At 47.4% G+C, this 26,094-nt stretch overlaps 2 protein-coding genes and 1 pseudogene across 2 annotated transcripts; all 3 read right to left on the minus strand.

Annotated features, from left to right (window-relative positions):
- Nucleotides 1-92: 92 nt before the first annotated feature.
- isy1 (ISY1 splicing factor homolog) lies at nt 93-12,809 on the minus strand. The gene is made up of 11 exons (XM_044218543.1): nt 12,672-12,809; nt 11,751-11,773; nt 11,354-11,405; nt 9,429-9,494; nt 8,417-8,459; nt 8,164-8,276; nt 4,548-4,665; nt 4,331-4,453; nt 3,060-3,169; nt 2,722-2,811; nt 93-327 (listed from the first exon to the last, which is right to left on the minus strand). Exons 1-11 carry the CDS (start codon nt 12,672-12,674, stop codon nt 220-222), a joined length of 849 nt encoding a protein of 282 aa, XP_044074478.1. The 5' UTR covers nt 12,675-12,809; the 3' UTR covers nt 93-219.
- On the minus strand, nt 4,673-7,788 carry LOC122886405. Its single transcript, XM_044218558.1, has 2 exons — nt 6,996-7,788; nt 4,673-6,876 (listed from the first exon to the last, which is right to left on the minus strand). Exons 1-2 carry the CDS (start codon nt 7,477-7,479, stop codon nt 6,554-6,556), a joined length of 807 nt encoding a protein of 268 aa, XP_044074493.1. The 5' UTR covers nt 7,480-7,788; the 3' UTR covers nt 4,673-6,553.
- A 1,215-nt stretch (nt 12,810-14,024) lies between the features above and the next one.
- Nucleotides 14,025-16,257, minus strand: LOC122886310 (annotated as a pseudogene).
- Nucleotides 16,258-26,094: the final 9,837 nt, after the last annotated feature.

The raw sequence follows: 26,094 nt of genomic DNA on the forward strand, positions 1-26,094 counted from the left end.
TGAAAGAGAGGCCAAACAAAAACTATGCAGCACGTTGTGGTTCGTTAAAGAACCCTCTGCAGAACCAACAAAACACGCAGAGAACAACAAACTGAGATGAAGAATGTTTTAATAAGAAACAGGCAGAGGATAAAAATGAGCCAGTATTTACAGACAGACAGGTTACAGGCAGACAGACAGGTTACAGGCAGACAGACAGGTTACAGGCAGGCAGACAGGTTACAGGCCCAGCAGAGTTCTGGCCGTCTGACTCTGAGCCTGAAGAGTCTCGCTGGCGTAACGCTGCAACAACTCCATCTTCTTCCTCCTGACCAGAGCCTCCTCCACCTGAGAGACAGACGGGTCAGAGAGAGAGACAGACAGGTCAGAGAGAGACAGACGGGTCAGAGAGAGAGAGAGACAGGTCAGAGAGAGAGACAGACAGGATCGGCATGAACGGCTCTATTACAGACTTTCACATTGTGGTACAGGGGGCAAAACGTATGATCTGGTTAAATCAATGTATTTGGAAAATAGGTTTGCTGTTCAAATTGGAGACAAACAAACTGCAATTTTCAGCCTGGACCCTATTTTCTCATGTGTTTGTGTCTAAATGACTAATGGGGACAACTATTTTTGAAAGTGGTCCAGTATTGAGTGGCAGCTGCAAAACTGGCTGTAATGTAATCGTCCGGGGCAAATGCGCCCATCAGTGTGCGTCCACTAAAAGTCTTTTTGCCACTGATGGGCTCAGATTGTTACTCTAAAGCTGCGTTTCCAGCGCAGGAACTTTCCCCAGGGACCAGGAACTCCACCGCAGGGACCAGGAACTCCACCGCAGGGACCAGGAACTCCACCGCAGGGACCAGGAACTCCACCGCAGGGACCAGGGTCTAAATTAAGCTCCTGGGACATTTCTTAACCCTGCTCGGGGGTAGTACTTTCCAAAAGTACAGGATGGGGCTTTCTGCGCGGAACATTTGTGATTGGTCGAGCTCCGACCGGCAGCGCAGCGCTGGATCGATGCGTTGCTGCGTCTCTGTTGAAGCCGCGGTGGAAGACACGGGAACGGATGACCTAAATGCTATAATGCTAACTGTTGTCATGCTATTGGTACCCAAGCCAAAAGCTAACCAACCGCTAACGGTGGAGGATCGTGGCGTTTGTAAGACAAGCGTTGGCTAAATCGATCGTACAAAATGACATCTTGTTAATGTCGTCGCAGTGAGACAGGTTTATGTTTTCCGCCGTGTTTTTCAGATGAAGCGGCGGTAAAGTGAAGTGGCGGCTGCAGACCGGCGTGTTTCCTCCTGCGACCACCGGCAGCCCTCGCGTCTCCTGCTGAAGCACTCAAACGCTGTGTTTTGCATTTATGTTAATAAACAGCTGTGGAGCTAAATGTGTGTACAGTCGCTGTTCTTGTATCTGAAAACAAGTGTACGCTGCTGTATGTGTAGAAAGACACGGGACGCTTGTGTTTCCATATTATATACCATTACAGCGCTCTGAGGACGCAGCGGCTCTCAGTTTGACCGTTATACAGCGCTGAGCTCAGGGTTTCAAACAGGTGACAGTGCACAGGTTAAAACAAGCAAAGGTCCTCGTGCTGAACTGCAGGTGACGAGTTTAATACGTTAAAACAACAGTTATGCAGCTGTGTGATGGTGTAACCGAATGGTGTAATCTGCCTGATCTTCCCGGGTCTTTAGACGACAACGGGCTGATGGAACTTTTTAGTTCCTTGAAAGTAGTTCCTGGTACTTTGGGTGGAAAAGCATCTTAAGTGTCTGACAGGATTATGGAAAAGACCCTACAGAGATCAACCTTTGTTAAAGAGTCAGATCCTTTTTCTTTAACCAGAAACAGCCTTATATCGCTGTCTCAAAGCCACCAGACTCTATTGACAAATACAGTGATTTAACCTCGAAGATCATTGCAAACATTCATACTCAACTGAACAAAATAAAACTCATCAAAACCGTCTTGTTCCAACAATCACCAACTCTGCTTTGGTCGAAATAAATCCTTAATTCACAGAGTTAGATGTGAAAATATTCTGGCTTTACACGCCGTTTCTCCCCGCTGCCGCTCTGATGCCTGACCTCCCTCTCGCTCCTCTGCCCAGATTTTCACATCAAACTCTGGGAAGTGAGGATTATTTCGACCGAACCAAAGTTGGTGATTGTTGGAACAGTGGAAAGACAAAAAATCCTGGCAGCCAAAAGAAAACAGAACATGTGGTCGCTGTTGGACAGGTGAGGTGAGACAGGTGAGGTGAGACAGAGATCTTCCTCCTTCAATGTACAACATTCACTGAAATAAGCAACATTTAACTCATTTAACTCTAATCTCAGATTTCAAAGAGCTCGACATTAAAAATACTCCGAGGAGACGGAGGCAGGATCCTGCTGATCAATATATTTCAACACACACACAGGATATTCTGTATCTATCTATCTATCTGTCGTGTTAATGTTCACATTACTGTTATTGTGTGCTGTCCAAATATTTGAACAAATTATATTTGATGCTTTGGCAACACTGTTCCGGAAACTGTCAGCCAATGAAGAACTTTAAATTGCGAGAGACAGACAGGTCAAAGAGGTGAGACAGGTAGGTGAGGTCTGGTCCTCAGTACTTCAGAGGTAGTTTGAAGGTTCAGGTAAGGGGTTAGGGAATGCATTATGTGAATGAGGGTCCTCGCAAGTATAGAAAGAAAAACGTGTGTGTGTGTGTTGTCACCTCTTTCTGTGAGGGAACAGGTACGTGTGCGATGAAGGTGACTCCTCCCTCCTCTCCCTCCTGCTCCTCCCGACTCTCCTCATCATCCGGCTGCACACACAAAACAAACGCACCTCACTGACAGGAAGTGACAGGTGTGGCACCGCCCACACAGTACGTAAACTGTCAAGCTAGCCAGCAGCTAAGCTAGCCAGCAGCTAAGCTAGCCAGCAGCTAAGCTAGCGCTTTGTTGCTACAACAGTCGTGTATTAGACAGACTTTCAACTTCTAAAGTTCTACAGAGCCTTGAAACTCCTGGAAAACCCTGGAAGCTCCTGGAATGTAAAGTGACAGTTTACCTCTTCATTGTGGACAGTGTAGATGCTCTCCTCCTCCTCCTCCACCTGTTTGTCTCCCGACAGACGAGACTCTTTCTCTGCTCTCCACCTCTGCACCGCCTCCAACACAGCTGCACACAGAACACACAATATACACAATATACACACAGTATATACACAATATACACACAGTATACACACAATATACACAGTACACACAATATACACCCGTGTTTCCCTACACAGACTTTACTTGGATGGGCCGCCCGGGGGTATTAACAGCCGCCCGGGTGTATTTACAGCCGCCCGGGGATAATAACAGCCGCCCGGGGGTATTAACAGCCGCCCGGGTGTATTTACAGCCGCCCGGGGATATTTACAGCCGCCCGGGGATAATAACAGCCGCTCGGGGATATTTACAGCCGCCCGGGGATAATAACAGCCGCCCGGGGATATTAACAGCCGCCCGGGGATAATAACAGCCGCCCGGGGATAATAACAGCCGCCCGGGGATAATAACAGCCGCTCGGGATAATAACAGCCGCCGGGATAATAACAGCCGCCCGGGATATTTACAGCCGCCGGGATAATAACAGCCGCCCGGGTATTAACAGCCGCCGGGTGTATTTACAGCCGCCCGGGGATATTTACAGCCGCCCGGGGATAATAACAGCCGCTCGGGGATATTTACAGCCGCCCGGGGATAATAACAGCCGCCCGGGGATATTAACAGCCGCCCGGGGATAATAACAGCCGCCCGGGGATAATAACAGCCGCCCGGGGATAATAACAGCCGCCCGGGGATAATAACAGCCGCCGGGGGATATTTACAGCCGCCGGGGGATATTTACAGCCGCCCGGGGATATTTACAGCCGCCCGGGGATATTTGGCGATCCATTTTCTTATCCGTCAGAGAGAAAGATGCAATCTGCGATCGATTAACTAGAGGACAGTCTCCCCTCGCTCTCCCCTCCTGTGGTCTACCGACAATTGCACATGTTCTGCAGAGAAACAGACGTTCTCTGGTATTACGTTAGAAGACGTAAAGTAGTCTGTGAGTAAACAGAAGGTGGAGAATTCAGTAGAATTAAAATGCTGAATTAAGAAATAACCTACTACAAACAGGGTAATATGTTAATGTATTCCTTCAAATAAAATATACAAATATACTCGGGGCCCCTCGCCACAGGTACGCTGCCACAGGTACGCTGCCCCTCTGTGGGAAACACTGTACACACAATACATGAAGATAAATATTCTTTTTTCAAACTGGATGATAAAATAATCGAACCTTGTTTCTCGTACTGCGTCTCCAGAGGAAGCAGCACCCCGTCGTCTTCGTCTCTGTAGCCGTAATACTCTGCGTCCACGTCCTTCATCAGCTCCCCTCTCGTCTTCCTCAGCGCCGGGGCAGCTAGGAGTCACATGATCAGAGAGGACCAATCAGACGACAGTACAGTGATGGATGGTTTGATATAAAACAGGAAGTCAAGACACCGTTTACGTACGTTCCTTCTCAAACAGCTCTCTGACTCCGGGCAGGTCTCTGGCTGCTCCAAAGTATTTATATCCTCGATTCCCTGGAACCTCCTTCCCCTCATGATCCAACATCCTCGGGCCGACTCGCTGAGACACACAGACATGTCGTCAATAACTCGCCGAGACACACGAACGCATCGTCAATAACTCGCCGAGACACACGAACGCGTCTTCAATAACTCGCAGACACACGAACGCATCGACAATAACTCAAAGACACACGAACACATCGACAATAACTCGAAGAGACACGAACGCATCGTCAATAACTCGAAGAGACACGAACGGATCGTCAATAACTCGCAGACACACGAACGCATCGTCACTAACTCGCAGACACACGAACGCATCGTCAATAACTCGCAGAGACACAAACGCATCGTCAATAACTCGCAGACACACGAACGCATCGTCAATAACTCGCAGACACACGAACGCATCGTCAATAACTCGCAGAGACACAAACGCATCGTCAATAACTCGCAGAGACACAAACGCATCGTCAATAACTCGCAGACACACAAACGCATCGTCAATAACTCGCAGAGACACAAACGCATCGTCAATAACTCGCAGACACACAAACGCGTCGTCAATAATTCGCAGACACACAAACGCGTCGTCAATAACTCGCAGAGACAGAGACACGAACGCATCGTCAATAACTCGCAGAGACACAAACGCATCATCAATAACTCGCAGACACACGAATGCATCGTCAATAACTCGCAGAGACACAAACGCATCGTCAATAACTCGCAGAGACACGAATGCATCGTCAATAACTCGCAGAGACACAAACGCATCGTCAATAACTCGAAGAGACACGTCAATAACTCGCAGACACACGAACGCGTCGTCAATAACTCGAAGAGACGCGTCAATAACTCGCAGACACACAAACGCATCGTCAATAACTCGCTGAGACACACGAACGCATCGTCAATAACTCGAAGAGACACGTCAATAACTCGCAGACACACAAACGCATCGTCAATAACTCGAAGAGACGCGTCAATAACTCGCAGACACACAAACGCATCGTCAATAACTCGCTGAGACACACGAACTCATCGTCAATAACTCGGAGACACGTCAATAACTCGCAGACACACGAACGCATGGTCAATAACTCGCAGACACACGAACGCATCGTCAATAACTCGCAGAGACACACGAACGCGTCGTCAATAACTCGCAGAGACACACGAACGCGTCGTCAGTAACTCGCAGACACACAAACAAACGCGTCGTCAATAACTCGCAGACACACGAACGCGTCGTCAAAAACTCGCAGACACACGAACGCGTCGTCAAAAACTCGCAGACACACGAACGCGTCGTCAATAACTCGAAGAGACACGTCAATAACTCGCAGACACACGAACGCGTCGTCAATAACTCGAAGAGACACGAACGCATCGTCAATAACTCGCAGACACACAAACGCATCGTCAATAACTCGCAGAGACACGAACGCATCGTCAATAACTCGCAGAGACACAAACGCATCGTCAATAACTCGAAGAGACACGTCAATAACTCGCAGACACAGGAACGCGTCGTCAATAACTCGCAGACACACGAACGCATCGTCAATAACTCGAAGAGACGCGTCAATAACTCGCAGACACACAAACGCGTCGTCAATAACTCGCAGACACACGAACGCATCGTCAATAACTCGCAGACACACGAACGCATCGTCAATAACTCGCAGACACACAAACGCATCGTCAATAACTCGCAGACACACAAACGCATCGTCAATAACTCGCAGAGACACACGAACGCATCGTCAATAACTCAGAGACACGTCAATAACTCGCAGACACACGAACGCATCGTCAATAACTCGCAGAGACACACGAACGCATCGTCAATAACTCGCAGACACACAAACAAACGCATTGTCAATAACTCGCTGAGACACAAACGCATCGTCAATAACTCGCAGAGACACACGAACGCGTCGTCAATAACTCGCAGACACACAAACAAACGCGTCGTCAATAACTCGCAGACACACGAACACGTCGTCAATAACTCGCAGACACACGAATGCATCGTCAATAACTCGAAGAGACACGTCAATAACTCGCAGACACACGAACGCGTCGTCAATAACTCGAAGAGACACGAACGCATCGTCAATAACTCGCAGACACACAAACGCATCGTCAATAACTCGCAGACACACAAACGCGTCGGCAATAACTCGCAGACACACGAACGCGTCGTCAATAACTCGAAGAGACACGTCAATAACTCGCAGACACACGAACGCATCGTCAATAACTCGAAGAGACGCGTCAATAACTCGCAGACACATGAACGCATCGTCAATAACTCGAAGAGACGCGTCAATAACTCGCAGACACGAACGCATCGTCAATAACTCGGAGACACGTCAATAACTCGCAGACACACGAACGCATCGTCAATAACTCGCAGACACACAAACGCATCGTCAATAACTCGCAGACACACAAACGCATCGTCAATAACTCGCAGACACACAAACAAACGCATCGTCAATAACTCGCCGAGACACACGAACGCGCCGTCAATCACTCGCAGACACACGAACGCGTCGTCAATAACTCGCAGACACACGAACGCGTCGTCAATAACTCGCAGAGACACACAAACAAACGCGTCGTCAATAACTCGCAGACACACGAACGCGCCGTCAATAACTCGCAGACACACGAACGCGTCGTCAATAACTCGCAGACACACGAACGCATCGTCAATAACTCGAAGAGACACGTCAATAACTCGCAGACACACGAACGCGTCGTCAATAACTCGCAGACACACGAACGTATCGTCAATAACTCGCAGAGACACACAAACAAACGCGTCGTCAATAACTCGCAGACACACAAACAAACGCATCGTCAATAACTCGCAGACACACGAACGCGCCGTCAATAACTCGCAGACACACGAACGCGTCGTCAATAACTCGCAGACACACGAACGCGTCGTCAATAACTCGCAGACACACAAACAAACGCATCGTCAATAACTCGCAGACACACGAACGCGCCGTCAATAACTCGCAGACACACGTCAATAACTCGCAGAGACAATAACGTCTCTGTGTGTGCGTGTGTGTCTCTCTGTGTGTGTGTGTGTGTGTGTGTGTGTCTCTGTGTGTGTGTGTGTCTCTCTGTGTGTGTGTGTCTCTCTGTGTGTGTGTGTCTCTCTGTGTGTGTGTGTCTCTCTGTGTGTGTGTGTGTCTCTGTGTGTGTGTGTCTCTCTGTGTGTGTGTGTCTCTCTGTGTGTGTGTCTCTGTGTGTGTGTGTGTGTGTCTCTCTGTGTGTGTGTGTGTGTGTGTGTCTCTGTGTGTCTGTGTGTGTGTGTGTGTGTGTGTGTGTGTGTGTGTGTGTGTGTGTGTGTGTGTGTCTCTAACTCCGACAGGCAGCAGAGGACTGACGCAGCAGCGCCCGTAAATGACAGCAAAGCGCGGCAGCGACGCAGCGCGGTTCATGACTGCTGGCAGAAACATTTGCCGGTGGCGGATTCAGACTCCCGGTACAGCAGAGTCACTGGTTTAGGGTTTAGGGTCATATTTACCGCGTAGTCGGGTCCTCCCAGCTCTTTGATCCGGACCTCCCAGTGACCTTTCTCTCTCAGCAGCTTGTTGATCTCATCATTCAGATCCCGAATCCTGAACTCCCCGAGACCAGCTGCACACAGACAGGTCAGAGAGACAGACAGGTCAGAGACAGACAGAGAGACAGACAGGTCAGAGAAGGCATTAAGCAGCATTAACTTCCTGTGTTACCTGCAGGTGAAATCTACCTGCGAGCCGGTTCGGACGACTCACCGTTCTGGATCTGAGCCACTTTCTTCGAGACCTCGCTGATGATCTGAAACACAGAGAGTTTAGCTGGCGACTGCTTCACGCTCAGAGTCGCTGCCCGAGAGGCTGCGTTGGGCAGAAACGTCTTACAGGCCGTTGTCTTCACACGGACGGCGGTTCACATAGATCCGTTACGGTTACAGCGAACTCACCGGTCCAACAGCAGGAAGGCCAGCTCGCCGTCTGTCTTGCAGCCTTTTACTCCGCCAGTCCTGGCACCAGGGCTAACTGAGCTAACTAGCTACTAGCTAACTGAGCTAACTAGCTAACGGCAGTGAGCGGTTAAGTTACGTTAGCAACAAGCAAAGCTTTCCGTCCAACAGGAAACTGTAACCGTCAGCGCGAGTCGAGGCAGAGCAGCCGGAGGACGTCAGGCGGAAAAGCAGAAAACATTTTCTCCATAAAATAAGATCCAGTTTCACCAAAACCAGCAACAGTCGACGGTGACTGACTTGGTGCCGTAAAGCGTTTTGACTCGCGACAGATTTCGCTGAAATCCCAGACGAGGACTTCGCAGGCCTCTGTAGATTTAAATATGTCGTAATTCCCGGATAACGGAAGCCCTGGTGCGAATTTGGTGCAGTTTGGTCAGATGGTGGCGCTATAACAATTAACTTTACGTTTCTACTGGATTCTGTGGGTCCAGACGAATCCATCTATATAAGCCACGCCCACTGGCGTCTACGTCGATTTACTGCCATTTTGAATTTAGTTTGGCTACAAATTTTGAGCCGTCGTAACCAGATTTGGTGCAGAACATCTGGGAAAGTGACTTTCTGATTCCCTTCAGTTTTGCTCAGAATAATATCTTGAATAAGATATATAGATATATAAATTCAAGCACTTTCAATGACCCATGTCTATTTTTAAGTATTTTCAAAAACTTTCAAGGCCTCGATCTTTTTCCTCACAAATTCACAAACTTTCAAGGATTTCAAGGCCCCGTGGGAACCCTGTAATACTACAGAGTGTGTACCTGTCGTCTCCATTTCTCAGCTTTAGGAAGTTCACTGCACTCTGACGCCAGAAAAGGTCTCCTCTCCTGCAGACAGACAGACAGACAGGTCAGAGAGACAGGTCAGAGAGACAGACAGGTCAGAGAGGTCAGAGAGTCAGACAGATGAGACAGACAGGTCAGACAGACAGACAGACAGACAGACAGGTAAACAGACAGACAGGTCAGAGAGACAGGTCAGACAGTCAGACAGACAGACAGACAGACAGACAGACAGACAGGACAGACAGACAGACAGACAGACAGACAGACAGACAGACAGGTCAGACAGACAGACAGACAGACAGACAGACAGACAGACAGACAGACAGACAGACAGGTAGGTCAGACAGACAGACAGACAGACAGACAGGTCAGACAGACAGACAGACAGACAGACAGACAGACAGGTCAGACAGTCAGACAGACAGACAGACAGACAGACAGACAGACAGTCAGACAGACAGACAGACAGGTAGACAGACAGACAGACAGACAGACAGGTCAGACAGACAGACAGTGTGTACGGTATAACGAGGGTTCGGGTTAGCTCTAATAATACAGTGTAATAACATGAGTAATGAGTAACAGTGCAATAATGTGAAGTGAAGCGCAGCTTGTTGAGATGATTATAGACGGAGGATGTAAACAGCAGCAACAGAAACATGAAGAAAAATCAATAATTAAACTGAAAACAGAATATGGCTCCAGAGCCAAACTGATGTTTTATTATTTATTTAGTCGTGTTGTTGGCGGCTTCGGGTCCAAATCTTGACATTTTAGCGGAAAGTATTTGGATTCTACATCTTGTGTTATAAATATGCACAGCGACTGCCCTCTACAGGTCGAAATGCAGCTTTGCTATTGGCTGATCTGGGGGCAGCTTTGGTCATGAAACGTCTACGCGTGACTCAACAGTGTTAGTGTTTGTTAGCTAGCGGCCAGAACGGGTCGGCGCTGCAGCTTTCCCAGCTGCAAAGCTGCCTCTGGGTTTTGCTAACGCTCTGTTGGCGCAGCGGTTCGGACCGGTGCTTTAACGGCTGCAGGAGCGCCGCTGCCGTGGTCGGTCTGGACGGCGTCTCGCACTGGCCACGCCCCTGCAGCGGAGCCACTCTGCAGCATTCAGGGTTCAGTTTAAAGGAACATCTTGCAGTCGAGATGAGAGAAATATAAAGATTGTGTTTTTGGCCGCTGGTTCTGTTAGATGACACCGTGTGTGCGTTAGAGGCTGCGACGATCACGACCAATCACGCTCGCCGTTAAACACAGCTGTCCGACAGCTGGTCAGGGATCAGCTGTTACATCACAGGACGCCGCTGTTATCAAACACACACCTAAAGGTCTGCGTCGTCGCCTCTCAGTGTAAAATCTCTGCGACGCTTCGGTTAAACTGATAAAGTCTCGTACAGTAAAGTTGCACTAAATGTGTTTAATTCAAAATGTCGTATTGATTTCGATGTTTATCCGACTTTATTGACGACAGCAGCGGAGCTGTGACCGATGACCGTGATGGAGGATCTCTGCGATCATATTTAAGAACAAGAGCCAGAGTTTGTTATCAGATCAGTTTCTTACGATTTCATTATTATTTAAAAAATCTTAATATTTATATAAAGCGGTCCGACTGTGACGTTAACTCGCGGCTCAGGTGGCGACGCTGGCCGGCCGGTTACCATGGAAACCACCGACTCGCTCCATTTCCTCAACTACAGTGTCAGCTGACAGTCGTACTGACGCCATCTCCTCCGCAGCGTCACACAGGTGAGCATCTGACACACCTGGGCTCTACCTGACCCACACGGGAGCATTAACGGTGTTACTGAGACCACAAGACCGCAGAACCCAGAGCAGAACCCAGAGCAGAACCCAGAGCAGAACCCAGAGCAGAACCCAGAGCAGAACCTCACCTTGACTTTCCCCTCCTCCAGCTGAGCCTGCCTGAAGCGAGCCAGAGCCGTCCTGAGAGACACAGCAGAGGGACACAGTTAGCATGAACATGGCAGAGCAGAACCAGGAGAACCAGAACATGACAGAGGAGAACCAGGAGAACATGACAGAGGAGAACCAGGAGAACCAGGAGAACATGACAGAGGAGAACCAGGAAAACATGGCAGAGGAGAACCAGGAGAACGTGGCAGAGGAGAACCAGGAAAACATGGCAGAGGAGAACCAGGAGAACATGACAGAGGAGAACCAGAACATGACAGAGGAGAACCAGGAGAACATGATAGAGGAGAACCAGGAGAACATGACAGAGGAGAACCAGGAGAACCAGGAGAACATTCACACACAGTCAGTACTTACATGGCCTTCTCAGCGTTTCTCGCCTACAAACAGACACAGATGTCAATCAATAAATCAGCTCATGCATGAAACGTCAAAGATACAATTTTGTCTCATTTTAAAGCTTTTAAGGTTTAATTTTTCTCTTATTTTGTAAAGAACTGGACTATGATGCCTGAACCAAAGTAAATGTTTATAAATGACTGAACTGTTTCAAAGAAACACGTCACACTGTGTGAATCTTTCCTTTGATAAATAACTAAAATGACAGGACCGCTGCAACCAGCCCACACCAGACTCCATTCAAAAATCTGGCATTTTTTGACGGACTGTGTGACTGAGCGCTGTGCCTTGGCTGTATGAACACTGAAGACTTTCTGCTAATCGTTCACGCCTTCTGGAAAATTCGTTATAGATTTTCAATAAAATCTTACTTTTTAGACCAACCAATCAGAACAGTTTGCTGTGATGACTGTGAGCCCAGACTCACAAGTTTGACGGGATTTTAGCCTGTTAGCTATTAACTTTTCACATAATGACAATCTGTAGCTTGGAAAAACTGTTCAATTTGACAAATAACTCAAATGATTACTTGACAATCAAACCTGCAGGCTAATGAGTCTTCAACTGGGCAGCACTTATTTTACATTAAACTGAGGCTGGGACATGACAGTCACACCAGACTCCATTCAAAAATCTGTTACTTTATCACAGAGTGTGTGCCCGAGCTCTATGGCTGAGAAACACTAAAGGCTTCCGTCACAGAGTTTATTAATTTAATAGTTTCGACGAGCCTCTGCTGAATATTCACTAACGTTACTGAAAGGACGCGTTAGCCGCCAGTTGAAGCTAACAAGCTAAGCTCTGGCTAATCGGTTAGCATGCTAACTAGCTGTGCCAGGTTATCGGTATTAAATAATGTCAGAGTGAAGATCTGCTCACCATCTCTGCAGACGCTTCTTATGTTTTTGTGAAGAATCCGGCGGCGAACTAAAGGAAACTTTTACCTCCAACGGTGAACACACGCCACACAAACAGGAAGTACTTGACCGGCTTCTTCTCCTGTTTCCGGTTTCGTGACGTCGCCGTCACTGCACTACTGCCACCTACTGGAGGAGTCAGCTGCAGCTTCTCTCCACTAAACTGAACAAAATAAAACTCTATGTAAAAGTAAAATAAAAATGAAATCAACTACATTCAATTAAATATAAAAACACAATAAAATTAATCAAATTAATTAACTATATAATAAAAATTAATTATTCTGTCGTCTGAATATTCCCAGAAAGATTTAATTTGGCACTAATCAGCGAACAGCACAGAGTCTTTTAGTCAGAGCTCAGGAACATCGTGTACAGGTGAGTTTACGATTCAACACACGAGCATTACGTTTCCAGTAATAAATGAAAAGTTAATGAATATTTACCTGCGTTTAAATGGAGCTCTGCTTTGAAGGAAGTTAATATTTCCCCCCGTTAGTTTCTACGGAAGCTCATTTTCTCCAGGAATAAAATCTATGAAAAGTTAGACTTAATAAAAGTGTAAATATGGTAGTTAGTCCAAAGTTATGAGACAGACATGAGGCAGCGATCAGAAACATCACAGGCCCGGCAGCAGCAGCGCCCCCGTCACGTGCGCGGCCACGTTACCTGATGAGCTCAGCACGTTGTGTGCTCGCTTTGATCTCCCCGACAAACACTCAGCTGTGACGTCCAGTCCGCCTGCAGGGGTCCGGAGACCGTCAGCGTCCGCAGAGGAGGACCTGCTGAGATAAAGATGAGCAAAGCTGACACACACACACACAGGCGTCTTGATTGCAGTTGTTGCTGCTAAGGGTGGAGCAACCAGTTATTAGGTTTAGGCGTCCATCTTTTGTCAAGTTATTTCACTTATTTTCTGATGTTTATATTTTGTCTTTTCTTGTTTTCTGACGGGAGAAACAGCAGAGACAGACAGACAGAGAGACAGAGAGACAGAGAGACAGACAGACAGAGAGACAGAGAGACAGATTCAGTTCTTAAATCACCAACATTACATAAAGTCTGAACCCAAACTGAGACGTCCACCTTAAAACTGAGACGTCCACCTTAAAACTGAGACGTCCACCTTAAATAAATGACCAGCAGCAGAATTCAAGTGATGAAAGTGAATGAAAACACTTTACAGACAGAATCATCTCGGCTTCATTACATCAAACAGAAAACTGTACAAAGATTTTGGATCATTTAAAACTTTTATTTTATAAATTGTCAACATCTCATACATGTAATTAAACATTGATTGTAATGTTGGAAACTTTATAATCTGGACTAGAATTTAAAATGAAGGCTGTTGGATCTGAACAATGATTGGCCGCTCAAACATGCAGCTATTGATAAACTGATTGTTGTTTCTTTATCTGGATCCTCATCAGCTTCACAGAGTGGCTGCTGCTCTTCATGGCTCCACACACACCAGTCCAAATAATAAAACATGGACAACTATTTCAAATGACACAGGATCCATAAAAAAGAAAAGGCTAAACGAAGCAAACATAAAGAAACAGAGTGAAAGCATTTCACATGTGAAAAGGTCGACAACAGAAACTAAAAATGTCGAACTAAATACCAAGAAAAAGAAATAAAACCAATGAAAAACAGTAAGTGAACCAAAGATCAACATGAGTTTGGAATAATGAGGCAGCAGGAGGACAGGTGCAGCTTCACAGGTTCAATTCAGAGACTTTTCCCTTTAAGAAATAAACATCATCATAAATATAATCATCCTCTTTATCTCTAACTGCTCTGTTTCACTGTCACACAGACCTTCACTGCTGATATCTGCAGTTCATCCCCAGTGCTAATGTATGGAAACATCCTCTGAGTGAAAGTGTGTCTGAAGGTGTGTATGTGTGTGTTAGTATCAGGATCAGAGAACGACAGCGTTCCTCTGTTCCAGTCCAGATTCACTCTGATCCTCTGGAGCTTCTTCTGCACTCGGAGATCAGTGGGTCGAGCTGATGGTGACCATGCTGAGTATTTACCTTTATAGAACTGTATTCCCCATAATCCAGACCGTATGTCTCCCTTCCTCTGGACAGACTCTGCTAACACACCCAGTCTCCAGTCTGTACTGTGTCCAACCTCGACCTCCCAGCTGTGAGTCCCTGAGTTGAAGCCCTCAGAGCCCAGGACAGACCAGCAAGAACCAAACCTCTCTGGATTGTCAGGAAGCTGCTGACTCCCTCCTCGTCTCACACTGGTCAGATCTTCAGACAGGATGAGTCTTGGATCAGCAGTGTTTGGGTCCAGGATCACAGGAGTGTAGGAGACCATGTCCTTCATCTTGTTCCAGATGTTGAAGGTCAGGTTGCCCAGGTGTTTGGCCTGGTCTATCAGAGCTCCTGAGGGCAGCTGTGGATCCTCCAGCAGGGGGCGCTGCTGGACTCTTTCCACTGCAGCCTTGTAGTTGAGCAGGAATGAGACGTCTTCAGCTCTCAGCTGCTCCTCTGTGGCTCTGACTGTGTCTGAAAGAGCTGCTATCTCTCTGCTCAGAGCCTCCATCTTCTCCTTCAGCATCTGACTCTTCTGCTCCTCTTCCTCCCTCAGTGCAGCCATCCTGGCCTCCTCTTCCTCTTCTAGAAACTGGTGAAGCTTCTTAAACTGCTCCTTAATCTGCCTCTCTGTGTGTGGGCCTGGACCTTCAGGTGTTCTGCTGTTTGACCAAACTTCACTTTAACTTGTTCAGAAACCTGTAACTTCTTCTTTAAGGGCTCCAGAGTTTCCTGAAGTTCCTTCTTGTGTTGTCGTGCAGCTTCATCGATGGGTCTGAATCTGTGGTCGCTGTGTTTTTCTGAATCTCTGCAGACGACACACACTGGCTGCTGATGGTCCAGACAGAAGAGTTTGAGTTTCTCAGAGTGCAGACTGCAGAGAGCCTCTGAAGCTCTCTGATCTCTGTCCTGTAAGAAGGCCTCGCACAGGTTCTTTAACACCCGGTTTAAAGGTGGTTCTGACTTTGAAGACCTTCTCTTACAAACTGGACACTCGTGTGCTGGATTCTCTCTCCACCAGCTCTGCAGACAGTCTTTACAGAAGCTGTGGCTACATGACAGAAGAACAGGATCTCTAAAGACCTCATGACAGACCGGACAGCAGAAATCCTCCTCTGATCTGGAAGCCATTTTGTCTCTGAGTGAAGCTGAAACACAGCAGACAGCACGTTACAACAGGAAGTCAGTTGTGTTCCCCTCCCTGCTGTAGAAAGTTGCCTCAGTTACTTTCACTTTGAGTCTCTGAGTGTTTTTCAGTCAGCAGCAGGTTGCAGTTGAAGTATTTCTCTACTTCAGTGCTTCAGTTCTTCAGTACTCCCCCCTGTAACTGTCCTCCCTCAGCTGAAGTCACAGCTTTGTAATGAAGGTGAATCTTACCGTCTGTCTGTCGCTGCGTCTCTTCTCACTGAGAACTGAACAGGAACTGACTGTCTCCTGGTTTGTCTCAGGTGAGTCAGGTGAGGGGTGGAGCTCTGTCAGACCTCCTCTGCTAAATGCTGTCGCTTCACCTGTAACACAGGTTGTGTTTCATTCCAAAATCTTGATTCATTGCTGGATATGTGGACTGATGGTGTGCAACAGGCTGCTATACACAGTGATACTATTGACAATAATGAAGCAAGGACTTCCGGATGAGCCGAGGCCAAAATAAGAAACAGAAAACTCCCTATGTGCTCGACTAAACTCTAACTAATCCCCACCCAAACAAAAGAATAAACGGAAGACCTTTGCTAAACCGAACTCCCTGAGCTCATCAAAACAGGAGAAAACCAATGTTAACACAAATGGCAGTTCACCCGCACGGCTTCATGCTGTTACTGTCAAGTGCTCGATCTAGTTACAAAATGTACAAAGTATTGTTAGCGGTAAAGCTAGCGCTGACCACAGTTATCACAGGCAGAATAGTTGGCTGAACTCACACACGATTTTCACAGAATCTCACCACGCACACCAGGTTTGGAGGAAACGAGCGACCGCAGCGCTGCTGTCAACAGCAGTCCTCCGCCTTCCTCTGCAGAAGCAGGAAGCTAAATAAGCCGGCTCCTGGAATCGCTTTGGTTTATGACCAAATACCTGCAAAACGAATGACGCTCAGCCTCACCAACACTGATTACAAAAACATACCCATAAAAGTAAAACTCTCCATGGAGTGTTCACATAATCTGAAAAAATAAATACATTAGTGAATAAAACTGATTTTGAGAGAAGTGGTATAGAAATGTGCATTACTTGCAACTGAAAATGAATTCCTGTTATAAGCAGTAAATCAACCATTTCTAATAAAAACCTTTCAGGCTGAATTCAGTTTGCTGGCAGGCATACTGCATGTTTATATTCTGTCTTTTCTGCTTTAGTTTTGCTTTTTCCAGCAAATATTCAGATGTCCTCTATTTAATATTAGAATGATTTTATTGGTGATACAATTCCACACATTGTATTATTAATATTGACAGTGTGCTGCTTTGCTGCTGAGATACTACAAGTCATTTTCAGCTACTTTCAAGCTGCTAGCATGGCTGTAGTCTCGTTTTATAACGGTTACCACAAGGAGGAAAGCTACTGAATAGATACATCATTTTCTATAAAAGCACCGCAAAATCAACCTGAATTTAAAGGCCATAATAACACTGTGTTGATACAGGTTAATTCCAGACTCAGAACTGTTTATTGTCTCCTCAACTGCAATCATGCTACAACTACATCAATGTAACCCACAATAATTACACGGCTGCTACCTCATCGTATCAGTGATGTGGGAGAGTCTCTCAGCACCTGTTGGGCACCAAACACACACTCCAGTTCATCGCTTTGTCACACTTCCTACTGCTTGTTTTCAATGATTTTACTTCATTTCTTTAGTGGGGGAGGGAGGCACGAAGAGGTGACAACAGTGACAGCTAAGGCGAAGTCACCGGCAGGTTGAGAGTGGGAGGAGGAGGAAGCGCTGCTTGTTAAAATAGAAGCAAAGAACGAGTGTTGTTGTTCATACGTGTTGGGAAATCACCTTCATGCTTACGTGCTTTAGAACACAGATGTCTTTTCTCAAAGAGCTTGAATAGAAATTATTTATTGATTGTGAATACTAGTGTGTGCTGGTGTTTGTATCACAGACAATCATGCAGCGTGCAGATTCTCACTCACGAGCAGCTCAGAATCAGAATCAGAAATACTTTATTGATCCCCGTAGGGAAACTCTTTGTTACAGCAGTAAGTAAGTATCATGTCGGTATAAGCATAAGATAAAATAAGTGTTGAGTACCAAGTGGGTTTACTGGTTGATGATGATAATACAGTATAATAATACAATGTAATAATATAAGTAATAGTAATAAGCGGAGGTGCATGTACTGTCGAGAGTAATAGAGGTATATAATATCAATAACAATAAATAAGAAAAACTAACATGGGAAAACTAATATTGCACGGAGGTAATACACAGAATATTGCACAATTATTATTAATTATGGCGGAGATGTAATGATCAATGTCCAGTTTAGTGACCTAGGGTCATACAGACTGACACTTAGAGGGAGGAGTTAAAGAGTCTGATGGCCACAGGCAGGAATGACTTCCTGTGGCGCTCTGTGGTGCATTGTGGGGGGATGAGTCTTCCGCTGAAGGTGCTCCTTTGCTTGACCAGCACGTCATGGAGCGGGTGGGAGACGCTGTCCAAGATGGCGTGTAGTTTACCCAGCATCCTCCTCTCTGACACCACCGCCAGAGAGTCCAGCTCCACCCCCACAATGTCACCGGCCTTACGGATCAGTTTGTTGAGCCTGTTGGCGTCCGCTACCCTCAGCCTGCTGCCCCAGCATGCAACAGCAGACAGGACAGCACCGGCCACCACAGACTCATAAAACATCTTCAGCATTGTCCGGCAGATGTTGAAGGACCTCAGCCTCCTCAGGAAATAGAATACTGTTAAGTGGGAAGGAAAGAAAAATTGTTCTGTCAAAGATGTATTCATTAAATCCGTAGCTCATTATGGATCTATTCTGATTTATTACAGCAAAGGTCAATGCTATTCTGCACTGCTGTTGACATATTGGTGACATGAAACAGGGCAGAGTCCTATTCAGAGACAAAACTAGTGAAATGTAAAGGAGCAGATGTCTGACAGTCAGGTGTTTCACTGCTGAAGTCCAAAATCAACTTTTCCAGCCAAACCCAGTTCCCAGCAGCGGAGCAGCAGGTCGGACGAGCAGGGCGTGCAGGGACAGGCTGGACTCCTCCTCCGGCTGCAGCAGCAGGAGAGTCTCTCTGAACCGTCCCCGACTTGCTGACTGACTGAGTTGGCAATACATCAATCCTGCCTCCCCTCTAAAAAACTGTTTTAACCAGAAGTCCGAGGGAGAACTGGCTGGCCCTGCTCCACGTGTCCTGAAATCCTTGACACTAAGAGGACACTTGATGTGCAGCGCATAGGCAGAAGAATGACTACTGTCAACGTACGTGGCTCCAACAGACGCTGTTGGCTGCCAACACACACCGGTGTGTGAGAGAGGAACATTGTGTTGTGTGAGAGGTTTTTAGGCTCACGTTGGTGCTAGTGGGGTAATATAAGGAACTGTAGTAGCAGTGAATGTCAACTGAAAGTTAAATTCAGTAGTGCAAAATAAAAAGGTACATTTTCTCAAGTACTGTACATAAGAACAATTTTCCATTTTATGCTAATTTATACTTCTATGCCACTACATTTAAGAGGGAAATAGTCTACTTATTATTCCACTACATTTATTTAACAACTGTACTTCCTAATTAATATCAGATTAAGATTTGACCTTAGAAAAATCTCATTAAAAATCTCACGACCCCTCAAATTTATCTGGTGACCCCGGCCCCTGGGTTGGGAACCTCTGGACTAAAGCTGATAATACGTGTGTACTTTTATTTAAGGAGGACTTTGAATGCAGGACTTTAACATGTATTAACTTACAGATTATGTGAAGAGTACTTCCTCCACCACTGCCTAATTTTAGCTAAAACAAGAGTACATGGTATTACTGCATGCTCATTGTTTTCACTATAAATAGAAAAACCAAGGAGATGCCACTTGTTACGGACAGACCAACCCGGAGACACTGGTAAGGAGATTGAGAGTTTATTGATTACAGAGATAAATAGAGAGTCTATAGGAGTAGAGAAGATACCGTCCCTTGTATCACTGACGGTGGTGGAGTGCAGGAGCTGGATAGCTGAACACGAGGCGACGGGAACGGGAGCCACACACACTGGAGACAGAAGACACTCCGGAGCCGGGTGAGAACTGCTACCCATAGAAAACTGGAGTCGAGTTAGAGGTTCGTAGTGCTGGATGGCTGAGATCAAGAAGTAGCGTCGTAGGAGAGTCCGAGGTTAACTGAAGGTAGGAGGCGTAGCTCTGTCCTTCTAGCGAACGAGACCGGACACTGACTGAGGTGAAGAGTGGAGATTTATAGTGGATAGGAGTGGCTAATTGCAACCAGGTGTGTGCTGAATCACAGGTGCAGGTGATTAGTATTCAGGTGAGGAGGAGCGGTGTGGCTGAGATGAGGTGGAGCCTGGCGTGTCTGTGACAGTACCCCCTTCACGGTCCGCTCCTGAGGACTGAGGACCCCGACATCGCGGCGGTCTTCCCCTTCCTCGGGGGGCAGGTCGGTCCGGATGGTTAGCGTGGAATTCAGTCAACAAGGAGGGATCGAGGATGTCATGTTGGGGAACCCATGACCTTTCTTCCGGACCGTAACCCTCCCAGTCCACCAGATACTCCAGAAGACCACCACGGCGTCGGGAGTCCAAGATCTCACTGACCTGGTAAGCGGCTCCATCGTCTACGATTAGCGGTAAGGGGGGATCTGCCGAATCGCCAGGCTCTGTAGAGACGGAGACAGAGGGATAGAAAGGTTTAAGCAGTGATACGTGGAAGGTAGGATGAATCTTGTATTGTGGTGGTAACTGAAGCTTGTATGTAACAGGATTGATTTGTTCTGTTATGGTAAAGGGACCAATGAATCTGGGACTTAGCTTCTTGCAGGGCAGGCGCATCCTGATATCGCGGGTGGATAGCCAGACCTTCTGGCCAGGTTGGTACGTCGGAGTGGTGGATCTCCTACGGTCGGCCGTCAGCCTGCGCCTGCAGAGTGCTCTTCTGAGTTGCCAATGAGCTGCGTCCCAGACCCTCTCGCTCTCTCGGAACCAGTAGTCCACGGAAGGAACCTCCGAAGGCTCCCCAGACCATGGGAAGAGAGGAGGCTGGTAACCGAGCACGCACTGGAAGGGAGTGAGTCCAGTAGATGGTTGACGTAGCGAGTTTTGTGCGTACTCGGCCCAGCCCAGGAACTGGTTCCAAGAGTTCTGATGGCCATGGCAGAAGGTACGTAGAAAACGCCCAATATCCTGAATCTTCCTCTCCGTCTGGCCATTGCTTTGGGGATGGTAACCAGAGGAGAGGCTGATGGTCACACCCAGGAGCGAGAAGAAGGCTTTCCAAATCCGGGAGATGAATTGTGGACCTCTATCTGAAACTATGTCTTCAGGTATTCCATAGTATCTAATGACATGGTTGAAGAGACATTCTGCCGTCTCCATGGCCGTAGGTAGTCCTCGAAGAGGGATGAGACGGCAGGACTTCGAAAAACGGTCCATGATTACCAGGACACAGGTGTTGTTGTTTGATGGAGGGAGGTCGGTGATGAAGTCCACTCCTAGGTGTGACCAGGGTCTATTGGGCGTCGGTAGGGGACATAGTTTGCCTGCGGGAAGATGACGCGGAGATTTAGACATGGCACATTCTGTACAACCCTGCACGCACCTTCTCACGTCCCTTGCCATGCTTGGCCACCAGAAGCGTTCTCGTAGCAGCGAGAGGGTTTCATTGGCCCCTGGGTGACCAGTGCCTAGTGAGGTGTGAGAAGTATGGATGAGTTGATTTCTCTGGATTCTCGGAACATACTGAAGATTGGGGGGACAGCCCGGCGGAGTGTTAGTGGAGACATTGGAGGAGGGAACAGAATCCTCTGACCATTGTATGGGATTAACGAATACTTGCCGGGGTAGAATGGGTTCTGGGTCTTCCGTGGTGCTTTCTGGAGCGTGTAGACGGGAAAGTGCATCGGCTTTCAGGTTCTTGGATCCAGGGCGATATGAGATGTTGAAATGGAATCTAGTAAAGAACAAGGCCCAGCGTGCCTGGCGTGGGTTGAGACGTTTGGCTCTCTTGAGATACTCTAGGTTCTTATGATCTGTTAACACGGTGAATGGGTGTTGGGCACCCTCCAACCAATGTCTCCATTCCTCTAGTGCCAACTTCACAGCCAGCAGTTCACGGTCACCGATGTCGTAGTTTCTCTCCGCCGGGCTGAGTTTCCGAGAGAAGAAAGCACATGGGTGGAGTTTGGCTGGGTCTCCCTGTAGTTGTGATAGCACCGCTCCTACGCCCGTAGTAGAGGCGTCCACCTCGACTGTGAATGGTTTCTCGGGGTCTGGATGGGTGAGGAGCGGGGCACTGGTGAATGCTCTCTTGAGGAGGTCGAAAGCTTCCTGTGCCGCTTGTGGCCAGGACAGAGACTTAGGCTTGTTGTGAAGGAGACTGGTCAAAGGGTGGACTATCCTGCTGTAGTCCTGAATGAAGCGGCGGTAGAAGTTAGCAAACCCCAGGAATCGTTGTAGTTCCTTTATCGTAGTTGGAGTGGGCCAATTCCTAATGGCTTCCACTTTCCCCTCGTCCATCTGGATGCCACTGCTCCTGATGACATAACCAAGGAACTGCACGGAGGATCGATGGAACTCGCACTTCTCAGCCTTGAGGAAGAGCTGATGGCTTCGCAGGCGTTCGAGGACCTCCGCAATGTGTTGGCGATGGTCTTCCTCGTTCCGGGAGTAGATCAGGATGTCATCGATGTAAACTATGACGAATTTGTGAAGGAACTCCCGGAGCACCTCATGCATGAAGTCCTGGAAGACGGAAGGGGCGTTAGCCAGACCGTAGGGCATGACTAGGTACTCATAGTGGCCGGTGGGTGTTACGAAGGCTGTTTTCCATTTGTCTCCCTCCCGTATCCGGATCAGGTTGTATGCGCTGCGGAGGTCCAACTTGGTGTAGACTGTGGCACCACGAAGTTGTTCCAGTGCAGCAGGGACGAGAGGAAGTGGGTAACGGAACTTGACTGTGATCCGATTGAGTGCTCTATAGTCTATACAGGGCCGCAAGCCTCAGTCCTTCTTGGCCACAAAAAAGAAGCTTGAGGCTGCTGGAGAAGTGGATGGTCTGATATACCCCTGGGCTAGGGCCTCCTCAATATACTCCCCCATGGCTTTCTGTTCTGGTAGGGACAATGGATAGATTCTTCCATTGGGCACTGGTTCACCCGGTAGGAGGTCTATTGCACAGTCCCATGGCCGATGCGGGGGTAACTGGGAGGCTCTCTTTGGGCAGAAAACATCTTGATAGGCGGCATAGCAAGACGGGATGTCCACTGACTGTTTCTCCTTAGGACTCTCGATGGACGTGGCACACACGGGAAGACTCTGGAAGTTATACGAGGACGGTCGTGGTCGCCGCGGGAAACAGCCGGGATAACAGGACTTGCCCCATTTCAGCACTTCCCCTGTAGCCCAGGAAATGAGGTGAAGAGTTGAGATTTATAGTGGAGAGGAGTGGCTAATTGCAACCAGGTGTGTGCTGAGTCACAGGTGCAGGTGATTAGTATTCAGGTGAGGAGGAGCGGTGTGGCTGAGATGAGGTGGAGCCTGGCGTGTCTGTGACACCACTTCATCAAGCAGACATATATTGAATTGTAATTAAGTGGCACAAGTTGAAAAGGTTACAGCATTGAGTGGTATCCATAGCAACAAGCATCATCTGCCCCAGTACTTGTGACCTCTCTCTACTATTTTATATCTTTGACTGAGACTAATTTGAAAACATAATGTACCATAAATACCATTTCTACTGCTGTAAATTGGCAGGAGGCTCACTGCTGTATTTTTCTCACTGTGCCAAAGAATCACCTGGTCAAAGGCTTCAACAAATCACCTCCAGTAGCCCACAGTGATCATTGCTCAAAGTAATGTGTACCATTTGTACTGTACATTCTGCTGCTGAGAGATGTCGACTGGGTCAAGTTGCAGCAGTGTCGTCCAAGTTAATCACTTCAGTAAATAATATTTTAGTGTTCACATTAGCTGGTAGGTTGATGGCGTTTCACGGCACGTCCCCAACAGCGAGCTGTAGAAACCTCACAAGCACAAACAGTAGATGCTGCTAGTTTGAACATGCAGAAAGTTAATGCAGCTTTAATGAAAACAATGGGTCCCTCCTGATTAGATCCTTGGGCAGTTCTTATTTGCTCTGACATGCACTGTGAGCTGTACGGTCTTATATAGACAGGTGTGTGCCTTTCCTAATCAAGTCCAATCAGTTTAATTAAACACAGCTGGACTCCAATGAAGGCGTAGAACCATCTCAAGGAGGATCAGAAGAAATGGACAGCATGTGAGTTAAATATGAGTGTCACAGCAAAGGGTCTGAACACTTATGACCATGTGATATTTCAGTTTTTCTTTTTTAATAAATTTGCAAAAAGTTCTACATTTCTGTTTTTTTCTGTCAGGATGGGGTGCTGAGTGTACATTAATGAGAAATAAAATGAACTTTTTTGATTGTTGCAAATGGCTGCAATGAAACAAGGAGTGAAAAATTTAAAGGGGTCTGAATACTTTCCGTACCCGATGTATATATATATACATATACACATATACATACATATATATACATATGCATTGTTATTGTTATTGTCAGCAGGTGGATGTCAGCAGGTCAGAGAGACAGACAGGTCAGAGAGACAGACAGGTCAGACAGACAGGTAGGTCAGACAGACAGGTCAGAGAGAAAGAAAGACAGGTCGGTCAGACAGACAGGTCAGACACACAGGTCAGACAGACAGACAGGTAGGTCAGACAGACAGACAGACAGGTCAGAGAGACAGGTCAGAGAGACAGACAGACAGACAGGTCAGACAGACAGGTCAGACAAACAGGTCGGTTAGACAGACAGGTCAGAGAGACAGACAGACAGGTCGGTCAGACAGACGGGTCAAAGAGACAGGTCAGAGAGACAGACAGACAGATCGGTCAGACAGACAGACAGACAGACAGGTCAGACAGACAGACAGGTAGGTCAGACAGACAGACAGGTCAGACAGACAGACAGACAGGTCAGAGAGACAGACAGGTCAGAGAGACAGACAGATAGACAGATCAGAGAGACAGACAGGTCAGACAGACAGACAGGTAGGTCAGACAGACATACAGACAGACAGACAGACAGATCAGAGAGACAGACAGGTCAGACAGACAGGTCAGACAGTCAGGCAGGTCAGACAGACAGACAGGTCAGAGAGACAGAAAGATCAGACAGACAGGTCAGACAGTCAGGCAGGTCAGAGAGACAGACAGACAGATCAGACAGACAGACAGGTCAGACAGACAGACAGGTCAGAGAGACAGACAGATCAGACAGGTCAGACAGTCAGACAGGTCAGACAGACAGACAGACAAACAGACAGACAGGTCAGAGAGACAGATAGGTCAGACAGACAGACAGACAGACAGACAGACAGGTAGGTCAGACAGACAGACAGGTCAGAGAGACAGACAGGTCAGACAGATAGACAGGTCTGACAGACAGGTCAGACAGACAGACAGACAGAGACAGGTCAGACAGACAGGTCAGACAGGTCAGACAGACAGGTCAGACAGACAGACAGACAGGTCAGACAGGCAGACAGGTCAGACAGACAGGTCAGACAGACAGGTCAGACAGACAGACAGACAGGTCAGACAGACAGACAGGTCAGACAGGCAGACAGGTCAGACAGACAGATCAGACAGACAGACAGACAGACAGGTCAGACAGACAGGTCAGTCAGACAGACAGGTAAACAGACAGACAGACAGACAGACAGACAGGTCAGACAGACAGGTCAGTCAGACAGACAGGTAGACAGACAGACAGACAGACAGGTCAGACAGACAGGTCAGACAGACAGACAGGTCAGACAGACAGATCAGACAGACAGACAGACAGACAGGTCAGACAGACAGACAGACAGACAGACAGACAGACAGGTCAGACAGACAGGTCAGTCAGACAGACAGGTCAGACAGACAGACAGACAGACAGACAGACAGGTCAGACAGACAGGTCAGAGAGACAGGTCAGTGTAATAACATGAGTAATAAGTAACAGTGCAATAATGTGAAGTGAAGCGCAGCTTGTTGAGATGGTTATGAGACGGAGGATGTAAACAGCAGCAACAGAAACATGAAGAAATATCAATAATTAAACTGAAAACA

Source organism: Siniperca chuatsi, linkage group LG2 (genome assembly GCF_020085105.1).
Source record: "Siniperca chuatsi isolate FFG_IHB_CAS linkage group LG2, ASM2008510v1, whole genome shotgun sequence".
Taxonomy (NCBI): domain Eukaryota; kingdom Metazoa; phylum Chordata; class Actinopteri; order Centrarchiformes; family Sinipercidae; genus Siniperca; species Siniperca chuatsi.

Excerpts from the sequence above, each read along its gene's own strand:
- isy1 (XM_044218543.1), bottom strand. Across the intron at positions 3,170-4,330 it reads GACGCAGTACGAGAAACAAG|CTGTGTTGGAGGCGGTGCAG; the intron begins GTTCGATTATTT and ends TTCTGTGTGCAG. Across the intron at positions 2,812-3,059 it reads ACACTGTCCACAATGAAGAG|CCGGATGATGAGGAGAGTCG; the intron begins GTAAACTGTCAC and ends TTGTGTGTGCAG.
- LOC122886405 (XM_044218558.1), bottom strand. The coding sequence starts at position 7,479 with ATGCGTTTGTTTGTGTGTCTGCGAGTTATTGACGACGCGTTTGTTTGT. Across the intron at positions 6,877-6,995 it reads TGCGTTCGTGTGTCTGCGAG|TTATTGACGATGCGTTCGTG; the intron begins TTATTGACGTGT and ends CGTCTCTTCGAG.